Source organism: Panthera tigris, chromosome D1 (genome assembly GCF_018350195.1).
Source record: "Panthera tigris isolate Pti1 chromosome D1, P.tigris_Pti1_mat1.1, whole genome shotgun sequence".
Classification (NCBI taxonomy): Eukaryota; Metazoa; Chordata; class Mammalia; order Carnivora; family Felidae; genus Panthera; species Panthera tigris.
In genome coordinates this window covers 26,791,774-26,804,813 of record NC_056669.1, presented here as the reverse complement: position 1 = coordinate 26,804,813, position 13,040 = coordinate 26,791,774, and the positions used below count along the sequence as shown (strand labels likewise).

General features: G+C 43.0%; 1 protein-coding gene across 1 annotated transcript in view; it reads right to left on the bottom strand.

The window, feature by feature from the left end:
- The window catches only part of ST14 (ST14 transmembrane serine protease matriptase), a 41,267-nt gene that overhangs the window by 16,940 nt on the left and 11,287 nt on the right, over positions 1-13,040 (bottom strand). Inside the window, exons 2-4 of the mRNA XM_042959361.1 lie at positions 1,699-1,858; positions 1,225-1,352; positions 948-1,018 (exon numbers count right to left, since the gene is read on the bottom strand). Coding sequence (XP_042815295.1) covers positions 948-1,018; positions 1,225-1,352; positions 1,699-1,858 — 359 coding nt within the window. The remainder of the gene's footprint in view (positions 1-947; positions 1,019-1,224; positions 1,353-1,698; positions 1,859-13,040) is intronic.

Genomic DNA, 13,040 nt, shown 5'->3' with positions numbered 1-13,040 from the left:
CTTGCCTCTGTACCCTCTACTCTCACAGTCTCTCGCCAACCAGACGTGTTCTGGGGCCAGCTCAGGTTTGGGAGTGGGAAAGCAGCCTGGATTGTGAGCTGTCAATGCTACCACTAGCTTGGGCGCATTGAATATCAAACTCTCGAGTCTGTGTCCTCATCTCTGAAAGAGGATGAGAATGCCACCTGCCAGCCAGCACTCATAAAGATTAAACTGGGGCACCTGGGTGGCTCAGTTGGTTAAAGTTCAAGTCTTCCATTTCGGCTCAGGTCGTGATCTTATAGTTCGTGGAATCAAGCTCTGAATCGGCATTGGACTCTGTGCTAATGGCACACAGCCTGCTTGGGATTCTCTTCCTCAACTGTCTTTCTGCCCCTCCCCACTCCCGCTGGCCCACTCACTCTCTCTATCTCAAAAAAATTAACATTAAAAAAAAATTTTTTTTAAGCGCACATGACTCTTGATCTCAGGGTCATGCGTTTGAGCCCCACATTGGGCATAAAGATTACTTAAATAAATAAATAAGCTATTAAATAAATACGTAAAGATTAAACTAACTAAATCAAAAGTACTTTTGAGATAAAGTCTATTTTTAAAAAAGTATGTTGAAGGCTGCCTAAGCAAGGAAAATATGAAGACTCACCGAAGCCTTCCAAACCCAAATTTGGAAACATAACAAACGATCATCACCATTACTGAGTGGTTTACATGGAGGACACACCACACCTGTCTTCACCCGTGGCACCTGGGGACACTCCTACAGATGGCTACCCCTGCCCTGGAGACAGCAGAACTTGTGGGCTAAAGTACACACACCTAGGGAAGAACAAGGATGGCACCTTGCTCCCCATGCCAGACCTTGAAGCTGCATCACCCTGCAGGCTGCGAGCTCTCTGCCCACCTACCACACAGCCCTGATCCCACCCAGCCTTCTCCCCGGCACCCACCTGAAGGCAGTCACAGACGACTTCTTGTAGTAGGGGCCCAGGGTCGGCACCCCACTGTACAACAGCTTCAGCTGAGGGCGAGAGGGAATGCTCACGGCATGCCAGAGAACAGCAATAGCCCACTGCCCAAGACCGTGCCTCTCCCTCCCTCCTGGGACCCACAGGCCAGCCCAGGGATCCGGGAGTGAAGGGAGCAGTGTTCTTTCAGCCAGGGTGAGGCTGGGAGTGCCAGGGCAGACCCCAGGGACAGGGCTCCCTGCCCATGGACTGGACTCACCGCTTCCTTCACCTTGCTGGCCAGGTTTGCGAACTCCGTGGAGTTGGAGTTCTCATAGGCATCCAGAAAGTTCTCGTTTGTGATCCTCAGGTAGCCATTGAAGACCTTCTGAACCCGCGCATTCTGGTCTATGGGAGACCAGAGAAGGAGGGTGGTCAGAGGAAGTGACACCGTCATGCTACCCTGGTCCCCCCACTGTCCTCAAGCTGCCCTCAGCAACCCTGGAGGAGTGAATGCCAGGAGAGGCCAGTGGATGCATGAACTTGTGGGCCAACACCCCTCCCTTATGGCTTGGAAGAGCCAGGGGAGCCAGGGCCCTGGACCCTTCCTTACCTACCCCCAGCTGCACCCTCCGGTCTCTCCCTCATGCCCACAACCGGTGGCCCCTATGTCTGTCCACTGAGAGAGGACATACAGCCACCATCCTCCCTCTCCCCATCACTCTCCCCAGAGCCAACCCCTGGCTCTACTCACACTGGAAGTGCCACACCATGAAACAAGTCATGAGAGAAAGCAAGAAGATGCCAACCAGCACGGCCACCAGCACCACCCAGCGCTTCGGGCCCCGCTTCTCAACCTTCTTGGTGTTGTTGACTGGCAAGAACTCCACGCCTTCCTCAATGCCCTTCATGCTCTGAACAGAGAAATGAAACACAGCTCAGAAACTCTCTCTCTCACCTTAACAGCCTCCCAGCCCTGCTCCAGGAAGAATGTTTACACTTTGTAAGGTCCAGCTTGGAGCAAAAAGCGAGGAGAAATGAGAAGTGGCCTTCCCATCCACGCATCCCAGTGTCAAGGCAGCGCCACATGTGTACTGCTTAAGAATTGATAGTTTAAATAAAAATGAAACAGGCTGTCTAAACCCAGTCATGGAGACTCTCCACTTAAATGAATCATCTCTGACGCAGGTACATGCCCGCATGTGGGGAGAGCAGGCCCAGCCCAGGGCCGTGATTGGCCGCCACGGGGTCTCTGTGTGAGCTTCTAGAGGCAGCCCCTCCTCCGGCTAACGCAGCCCTGGGGCCTTGGTGCAGGGAGACCCTGCCAGATTCAGTCCCCACTGATCGCGGGGAGGCAGGAGGGGGTGGGCAGGAGCCTATGGGCAGCACGGAAACCGTACACCCAACCTACCCGGTGCCCTTGCTCTGCCAATGTTTAACCAGCCCCAAGTAAAAAGGCAGTAAACCGGGGCAGCCCTGCCGTGCCACTGTGGAACAAGCCACTGTTTCTCGCCTTGGTGTCCCACACCAGAATCTCAAGGTGACATGAGGCCAAGGTTCTACGGGAATCCACACCCAAGCTCATCCCAGAGCCGGAAAAGCAAACAAAACACCCAACAAACAGGATGGCAGCTTACCCAGGTTCCTCCCAGTCGGGGCTATCCAGGAAGAGAGGGGACATGAATAATACGACAGGCGGGGTGTCCGTCGATGACAGGCGGGGTGTCTATGGGCGCCTGATGACAGAGAGGCAAACTCTTCTGCCCTATAACATACACTCTGTCTGCCCTAAATCCCGGAGAGGAGCTCTGCCCTTTCAGGTTTAACTACCTCAGACCCACTCCAAAAAGGGTTTGTAATAAACGCAATAGCCCCCAAATTCCACAGATGTGGCCATTTCAACAGTTTCCAGATGTGGTTCTGCTGGTGTTTACCTCACACTCTTGATGTGCTTGAACTAACATTTCTTGATTTGTTACATTTGAACATCACCTGTTAATTTCACCATTATAAAAGAGTCTCCCGACTCCTGACATGTTTGGATACTGAAATTTCTATTTTAGATCCTTAACTGGTTACTTTTGTGACTTTAATACTGCATACAGAAACACACTTCATAGCTAGCCCTGCCTTGGTAATTATATTGCAATATATAAATGAATCAAATCAACATGTTCTATACCTTAAACTTACACAATGTTCTTATATCTCAATAAAATAAATTTTTAAGAAGGAAAGAAACACACTTCAGAGACAACTGCTTAAAATGCTTTCACAAGCTGCTTATTCTGGGATTTATCTACATACTTCTAAATAATATGCAAATACCACTATCTCTTGATTCATCTATTTAAAATATAATCATTTGACTTCCTATTATGATAATGTGAATTTTAATATACTTCCTTCTCTTTTTCTCACCCATCCTCCCAATAGCTATAGGGCTAAAGTTTTTTTTTTTGTTTTTTTTTTAATTATATCCACATTCTATATCTAAATTACTATATTTTCATGACACTTGAACAACATGGGAGATGAGGGGTACCCACCCCACACATAGTCAAAAGTCCACATGTAATTTCTGACTCCCCAAAACTAAACTACTCACAGCCTACTGCTGACCAGAAGTGTTCTGTGGACTTCTGTGGACCAGAAGTGTTCTGCTGACCAGAAGTGTTCACAGCCTACTGCTGACCAGAATATGTTCAGCACATATTCTGCATGTTATATGCATTATATACTGTATTCTTACAAAAAGTAAGCTAGAAGAAAATGTTAAGAAAATCACAAGATAAAATACATTTACAGTACTATACTGCATTTATTTTTTAAAAAACACACATATAAGTGGAACCACACAATTCAAACCCGAGGTGTTCAGAGGTCAACTGTATTAGTCTTTGAAAACATTGTTCATTATTGTTTCCCTCCCAGTACAATAATTTGTTTCTCTTGCTGCCAAATTTCATTTACCTGGGTGTCTTTTTAACATATACTGAAGTCTTTCTATACAATCTAAAAGCTACATAATACTCTTCCAACCTTCTACATATAAAGTCTGTCAAATACCCTCTCACTTCATTTTTTTCCTGGAAGCTTCCTTTCTAGAGCCCTCTGTCCTTTCCCATAGCTAATGTCTGGAACTTCCTTCAACATCACCCTGGGAATTTCCTTCCTCTCCCTCTTGTGTTAAAACCCCTATTTCCTGGATTCCATATCTTCATCTTTCTTGGCTTACTTCATTTTAGTAGAACACATAGTTCAGTAGCTTCCCAAGAGAGAAATTTTTTAAGACTGCATTTTTCTGGAAGTATCTTCACTCTGTACTCGCATATGTTGATAGTTTAGCTGGGTATAGAACTATATGTTTCAAATAATTTTCACTTAAAATTTTGAAAGCTCATTGTTTTTTAGCTTTTAATTTTGCTTTTGAGAAATAAGATAACAGTACAAATCCATTATTTCTTAGTCATAATTTGTTACCTTTCTCTGAAAACTTTGAGGATTGCTTTGAATTGGGTCTTTAGATTTCATTATGCTGAGCTTTCCACCTGCTCTTTGAATTTGGAAATTCCTATCTTTCAGTCTGGGAAACTTTCTTGTACAGGCATACCTTGTTGTCCTTTGTTTTATTGCACTTCAAAGACAAAGCATTTTTTATAAACTGAAGGTTTGTGGCAACCCTGTGTTGAGCAAGTCTTATCTGCACCATTTTTCCAAAAGCATTTGCTAACTTCATGTCTCTGTATCACAATTGCTAATTCTCAAAATATTTCAAACTTTTTCATTATTATTGTATCTGTTATGGTGATCTGTGATCAGTGATTATGACTGAAATCTCAGATGATGTTTGACAATTTTTAGTAATAAAGTTTTTTTTTTAAGTTTATTTATTTATTTTGAGATAGAGAAAGACACTGAATGCACGAGCAGAGAGGGAGAGAGAGAATTCCAATCAGGGTCCACACTGTCAGCACAGAGCTTCACATGAGGCTCGAACCCACGAATTGTGGGACCATGAATTGAGCTGAAATCAAGAGTCAAATGCTTAACTGAGTCAGATGCTTAATCGCTCCACTAATAAAGTAGTTTTAAATTAAGGTATTTACATTGGTTTCTTTTTTTAAATTTTTAATGTTTATTTTTTGAGAGAGAGAAAGGCACAGCACAAGTTGGGGAAGAACAAAGAGAGAGGAGAGAGAGAATCTCAGATAGGCTCCACACTTGTCAACACAGAGCCCTATGTGGGGCTCCAACCCACGAAACCATGAGGTCATGATCTGAGCCAAGATCAAGAGTTGGATGCTTAACTGACTGAGCCACCCAGGTGACCCTTTACATTGTTATTTAGACATAATGCTATTGCACACTTAGTAGTGTGCCTCCTTCATTTTCTCTGGTCTATCTTTCTGCAATTCCTATTACATTGATTCTCTACTTATTGTTTTCCTGCTATTATCCATCTGTTTATTTGTTTGCTTGAAGTAATCTCTATGCCCAACATCGGCTCAAACTCATAACCCTGAGATCGAGAGTCACATACTCTACCAACTGAGCCACCCAGATACCCCCATCTCATTGTTTTTCAACTTCTCTAACTGAAATTTTCATTTATGCTGTTAGCTAATTTCCAAGAGTTCTTTCTTGATCTCTGAATTTTGGATACAAAATCTTCCCATCTTTATACTGCTATTGAGTACCTTTTCTCTGTTTTTTGGCTTTCTCTTTCATGTTGAAGGCTTTCCTCAAATGCTTCAAGATGATTGGTTATCATTTATATTTAAGAATGAGGTCCTAAAGGTGGTTTGGAAGCATCATTTACCACAAATGGGTTCACTGTAGGCTACAATTAAGTGGCTATCCAGATTTTTTTTACTGGGCACTCCCAACTGTCAGGCTATGTTTCTTTTCTATGGGATGGTTTAATTGCTCCAGAGAATCATTTTCTAATTTCCCGGATACACTGATTTAAACCCAGACACTAGCATTCTGGAACATGTGAAAGAATAGATCTTTGGCTATTTTTCATTCCTCACTACAGCCTTCCTCTGCACGTAGTGTCCTCAAGTCTAGAGAAATCAATTTCCCATCCCTTATGGAGGACTGGTGGGGTAGGGGTATCTTTGTTTGGGACTGAGGTGGGATCTAGGGATTTCTAACAATGCCCCTCCCTAGTTCTCCTCTATCTCATAGCCTGAGCCAAATTCTTACACCTGGTAGAGGACATTATCAAAGACTGTAAGAATATTTCCAAGAGCTAAAGAGAGGCACATATCTTTAAATGCAAAGGGTTCACTGAATGGTAAGAAAGAGAAATGAAAAAACACAACTAAATATATCATGATAAAATTCAAGATAAAGTAGATCCTTTACATCTTTACCTGGCATTTTTTCCCCTCTCTCATATTTTACATTTCTTTGTCATTTGGTTCTATTCTGGGATTTTTTAAACTTATTCTTGTGAACCTTTAATGGAATTTTTAAAATAATTTCACTGACATAAAATTGACATGAAATAAACTACATATTTAAAGTATACAATTTTTGGCATATATATACACCCATTAAACCATCACCACAATCAAGATAATGAACATATCTGTCACCTTCAAAAGTTTCCTCGGGCTATTGCCTCCCTCCCATTCCTCCCTGATTGCCTTTCTAGTCCCAAAGCAACGACTTACCTGCTTCCTATCAGTAAAGACTAGTATGCTTTTTCTAGAACTTTTTATAAATAGAATTATACAACATGTACTCTTTATTGTCTGGCTTCTTTTACTCAGCACAATATTTTGAGACTCATCCATGATATTAAGTTTTTAATGTATTTTTTTAAATTTTTAAAATGTTTTATTTATTTTTGAGAGAGAAAGAGAAACAGAGTGAACAGGGGAGGGGCAGAGAGAGAGGGAGACACAGAATCCGAAGCAGGATCCAGGCTCTGAGCTGTAATCACAGAGCCCGACATGGGGCTCAAACTCACAAACGGTGAGATTATGACCTGGAAAAGTTGGACACATAACCAACTGAGCCACCCAGGCACTCCAAGTTTTTAATGTTAATAGTGCATTCCTTTCTATTCTTGAGTAGTATTCCATTATATGGATACACAACAATTTGCTTACTTACTCACCTGTTGATGAACATTTGGGTTATTTCCAATTTGAGACTGTTACAAATAAAGCCGCTATAAACATTCCTGTACAAATCCTTACATTGGCATATGCTTTCACTTCCCTTGGATAGATACCTATGAGTGGAACAGAAAGTTTGTATGACAGGTGTATTTTTAACTTTTTGAGAAGCTGCCAAACTGTTTCCCAAAGGGACTGTATCATTTTACATTCCCATCAACAGTGTATGAGGACTTCCATTGTCCACATCCTATCCAACATTTGGTATGGTCAATCTTTTTTATTTTAGCCATTCTAACAGCTGTATAGTGGGGTCTCATATGGTCTTAAGTTGCTTTTCCCTAATGACTAATGATGTCTAACATCTTTTCATGTGCTTAACTGCCATTTGTTTATCTTCTTTGGTGAAGTGTCTTTTCAAATTTTTTCCCTAGTTTTTTAAATTGGTTTGCTTATCTTCATATTACTGAGTTTTGAGAGTTCTTTCTATATATTCTAGATACAAGTCTTTTAACAAATACAGAATTTGCAAAGATTTTCTCCTAATTTGTGGCTTGTATTTTCACTCTCTTAACAGGGTCTTTTGAAGAACAGAAGTTTTTCATTTTGGTGAAGTTCAATTTGTCAAGCATTTCTTTTATGGACTGTGATTTTGGTGTTGTATTGAAGAAATCTTTGCCTGATCCAAAACAACAAAGATTTTCTCCTATGTTTTCTTCCAATAGTTTTACAGTTTTAGGTTTTATTTGGCCCTATGATCCATTTTGAGTTATTTTTTTTTTTATTTATATGGTGGCAACTGGGTGGCTCAGTCAGTTAAGCATCCAACTCTTGATTTCATCTCATGTCATAACTTCATGGTTTGTGAGTTCATGCCCTGTTCAGGTTGACACTGCAGAGACTGTTTAGGATTCTGTCTCCCTGTTTCTCTGCTCCTTTCTCTCTCTCTCTCTCTCTCTCTCTCTCTCTCTCTCTCTCAAAAATGAATAAACACTGGGGCACCTGGGTGGCTCAGTGGTTGGGCAACCGACTTCGGCTCAAGTCATGATCTCACAATTCGTGAGTTCGAGCCCCGCATCGGGCTCTGTGCTGACAGCTCGGAGCCTGGAGCCTGCTTCAGATTCTGTGTCTCCCTCTCTGTCTCTGCCTCTCCCCCACTCGCACTCTGTCTCTCAAAAATGAATAAATGTTAAAAAAAAAATGTAAAAATAAATAAATAAATACTTTTAAAAATTCTTTTATATGATGCAAGGTATAGATGAAAGTTCTCTTTTTCTTTTCCTTTCTTTGTTTCTTTTTTTTATATGGATATCCGATTGTTCCGCTATTGGGACCATATTTGTTGCACAGACCATCCTTTTTCTACTGAATTGCCTTTTCACCTTTATCAAAATCAGTTGTCCAAGAGGTGCCTGGCTGGCTCATTTGGTGGAACATACAACTCTTAATCTCAGCGTCGTGAGTTCAGGCCCCATGCTGGGGATGGAGTTTACTTAAAAAAATTTTTTTTCAATCATTTATCCATATATCTGTGGGTCTTTTTCCAGACTCCACTCTGTTTCATTGGTCTCTTTGTCCATCTTTATGCAAATATCATACTGTCTTCATTACTGTAGCTTTGTAAGTCAAAAAAACTATTGAAATACTAAGTGAGTTTAGCCAGGTTGCAGGATACAAGATTAATACACAAAAATCAATTATATTTCTATGTATTATCAATGACCAATTGGAAATTTAAAAAAAATTTTAAATAGCATTTACAATAACATCAACAATATGAAATACTTAGGGGGCAAATCTGACAAGAGATATACAAGACCTGTACGGTAAAAAATACAAAACACTGCTGAGAAAAATTTTTAAAGACTTAAATAAATCAAGTAATATCCTATGTTCATGGATTGGAAGACTCAATATACCTGTCTATTCTCCTCAGATTTGTCTAGAGATTCAGCATGATCTTGATCAAAATCTCAGTAGGCTTTTTGGAGAAACTGATTAATTGTTTCTGAAATTCATGTGGAAATGCAAAAGATTCTGAATAAAAAGAACAAAACTGGAGGGCCAATGTCACTGGATCTCAAGCCTTATTATAAAGGCAGTGAACCTTTTATTTCAAAAATCATATACAGTATTTCATTTCCAAGAGTGATGTTTTATTCTTTGATGGTTACTTTTTTTTTTTTTTTTTTAGAGAGAGAGTGCAAGCAGGGGAGGGGGCAGAGAGAGAAAGAGAAAGAGAGAGAGAGAGGGAGAGAAAGAATCCCCAGCAGGCACCACACCCAGCAAAGAACCCCATGCAGGGCTCAATCCCACGATCCTGGGATCATGACCAGAGCCAAAATCAAGAGTCAGACATTCAGCCAACTGAGCCGCTCAGGAGCCTCATGATGGTTGCTTTTTACAGCTGCCTTTTCTTATTTTATGAATTCACTACCTTCTTGCTTTTTCTTAGGAAACTAGATTTTTTTACATTCAGAACTTTGTCTTTGCCTTTCTCTTTCAAGATGTAGATTAAATGTCCAATGGTCCTTGGCTGTTTAATAATCATGTTTAAAAAAAACCAGTAAAGTTTTGGCTAGATTCTCAGAATAGAGTGTGTGTATGTTTACATGTGTTAGATGAAATGTAACAAGATAATAGCTTATTTCATTTATTTTCAGGGCACAGAGTGGCTCAGTTGGTTGAGCGCCCAACTCTCGATTTTGGCTCAGGTCATGATCCCAGGGTTATAGGACTGAGCCCCGAGTCAGGCTCCTTGCTAAGCATGGAACCTGCTTGGGATGCTCTGTCTCTCTATCTCTCTGTCTCTCTCCCTTCACTCTTCTCCCCTGCTCGCTCTCTCTCTCTCTCTCAAAAAAAAAAAAAAAAAGTTTATTTTTAAATCCCAGAGTAATTTCACAACTATTTTGGAATCATTCATGGCTTGTGCCATCACTCCCGCTCTATAGATAAGGCAAGGAGAGATGATGACTGCAAGGTCACATAGCTACTTGGTGGCAGACCCAGATTAGATCCTGGTTTTCTGCGTCCCAATGTGATCAGCTCCAGGAACTCAGGAAGCAGGTATTAAGGGAAATAGAAAGCAAGTTCCTTGGGAAGGGGAAAGTAGCTGACAGCATGGACAGCGGACTCCAGGGGCCACCCCCAGGCTTACTATGGAGCAAGGCCGTCAGCATGAGGACTGGCTCAATGGCAGGGTTTGGGTTATCCCTGCATGTGAATTCTGGGGCTCCCTTCAGCCCAGAAATGTTGTCTAATCAGTAACTAGACTGCTTCCTTTTATAACCCTACCCTCAACTCCATTTTTAGGCATATCATACTTGCCTAACCCAGTCACTTTACTGATAAGGAAACTGAGGCTGACAGAGGGAGTGACCTGTCCAAAGTCACAAAGGCAGTGAAGTCAGTAAAGCAGCAAAGCTGAGACGAGAGCCACACCCTTCCAAGCCTACCTGGGGTTTCAGGCAAGCACATGGTCCATCAGCCTCCACAGGAGGAGGTGGCAGGGAGCTCCCCCCCTCCCCAACCAGGTCCTAACTGCTTACATAACCATCTCTCTACACATAACCATCTCTCTGCAGGACCATAAAGCCAATGGAAGACAAAATATGCCAGGGCCTGCTTCTGCCTCTCCTTTCTCTCTTTCATAAAAGTAAACACATGAGCAGGTGCACATAAAAACTCAGGGCTGTGAAGCCAGGTGCTTGGTTATCATGAACAGAGATAGAGGCCACATAACTCTTGAAGCCAATTCCCACCAGCCAGCTCAAGTTAAACCGCAACCAGAGTCCCCAGAAACACAGCATGGCTCAAGGCCAGCTCAGACAAGGGAGCAAGGAATGGTTTCCCCAAGGACAGATGCACATAAAGGGCTTGGAGCACACAGACACACACAATGAAAACCCTGGAGGGCTGAAGGGGGAGAACCCAGGTGATAGGCTGCAGGGACAAGATCAGATTATCACCATTCCCATCCACTTCCTGGAGGGAGATAGAGAGTACAGTCCAGAAATCCAGGAGGGGAGATGTATAAGCCCTGGAGAATATCTACTTTCTGTTGTTTTAAGCACACAAATCCAAATGATACATATCCTCCCCAAGGCCACTGACTGTCCAAAAACAATGACTTCTAGAAGGTATTTGATGATATAAGAAAGATTCTTGCAGTCACCTGACTACCATCAAGTAAAAAACTCACCAGAACTGGAAGTGAAATGCTAAGCAAACAAAACTTGGTGTCCAAGTCAACCAAAAAAATCCTTCCATTTGGAAGGCAACTTCTCCTGGGTCCTCTGTCACCAGCTCCAACTCTCCAGGGCCACCCTTCCATGGGCTCCAAGGACCACCAAATCCAAAGCCAGAATTTGTCATTGGTAGCTTAGAATGTGGTCTTCGCTAGAGAAAAGCAACTGGTAAATGTTTGCATTTATAAACAGCAAAAATAATACTGACTATCCAAACATCTACACAAGATTTCAATCAGAGCAGATGAGGAAAAAGTTAATCTTCATGCCAGACATTTTTTTTTTTAATTGTTCCTCATTTGGCCACGGTGGGGTGTGACCTGATGAGAAGGCAGGGGATGAAACTGAACACTGAAGAAGTCACTCAGAGTCCTGGGATGACATCACACAACAACTGGCAATCTGCTTCTGCTGTTGAAGATCAAGATCAAGGGGCAGAGGTGACATCAGTGGCTGGAGACACAGGTGTTTTGCTTAAACCCGAGATAAGGACAATGGTGGTTGGCTTCATGTGCCACTGTCAGCTTTGTCGTTGACTTGTGGCAGGGTGCCCTTCACTTATAGCTTTGGTGGCTCAGTATACCCACCATCAGCTGAGACGGGTCCCAATTCCATGATGTCATCACTGCCACCACAGACATGAGAACCAAAACACACCCCTCAGATGATTCAAGCAAGAAAGGACAGTCTGCCCATCTGCAATGGTTTTCCAAGGTGAGGAGGGATGCTGTAGCCCTCATACATGCCCTCCTTTGCAAGGACAAAGACAAAGCCAGCATAACTCTCAAGGCCACCCCCTGATACCAGTTGGAGTTAGATCCTGGCCAGGGTCCCCAGGAATACAGCATGGCTCAAAGCCACTTCAGACAACAGAGCAAGGAATGACTTCCAAACACTAGAACTGTACTTGTCTTCCTGGGTGATGCTGAGCACAGATGTGCACAGAATTGAGATACCAGAGGTGACACTGGAGAAGAGTCTCTACTTAGATGGGCTCTCTCCAAACTCAGCATCTATGGACAGAGAGCAGCCAGCCCATGTACAGGCTCCGGGGGCAAGGACTTCACAGTGGCCCGCACAGAGAGGATACCTGATTTGTTCATCACAAGATGACTAAAGGGACAACGAGAAGGGAAAGAAAGCCCACATTGGAATCCTCCACCCACTCACCAACCTGGGGCAATTGATCTCGCAGAAGCGGGAGTCTCAAGAAACCCACAAGGAGCTACAGTTCCCATGATCATACCACCCCAATATTTCCCAGACTTGTCAGGTCACAAAAAATTATAAAAGAATAAAATAAAACAAACACAGGGCTTGCTCAGCATCTAGTTTCCCAAGCCTCTCCCCCTGGAGATTCTGATAGTGTACATCAGGGGCAGGGTCCTGAGATCTGGAAGTTTAACAAGACCCCAGGTTATTCTTAGGAACCTGACGGTTGGAGAACCACCACCTACCATTTCCCAGAGGCCACCTGCCTGGCTCACCCACTTCCCATTGCTGTGAGAGGAACCATCTAGGTTTGAGTTCCACCCGCCCTATTTTAAGCAACCAAGTGGATGCAAGGAACCTGCCATATGGGGCTGCACTTTGCTTCTTGCCCTGGGACCCTCCCACGATTAGGGTATAAGCATCACCCCAAAGTCCCCGAGACTGCCACCAGAGCTCCTGGGGGACACACACTCCCAGCCGAGGCCTAGTCAGCTGGCGGTGGA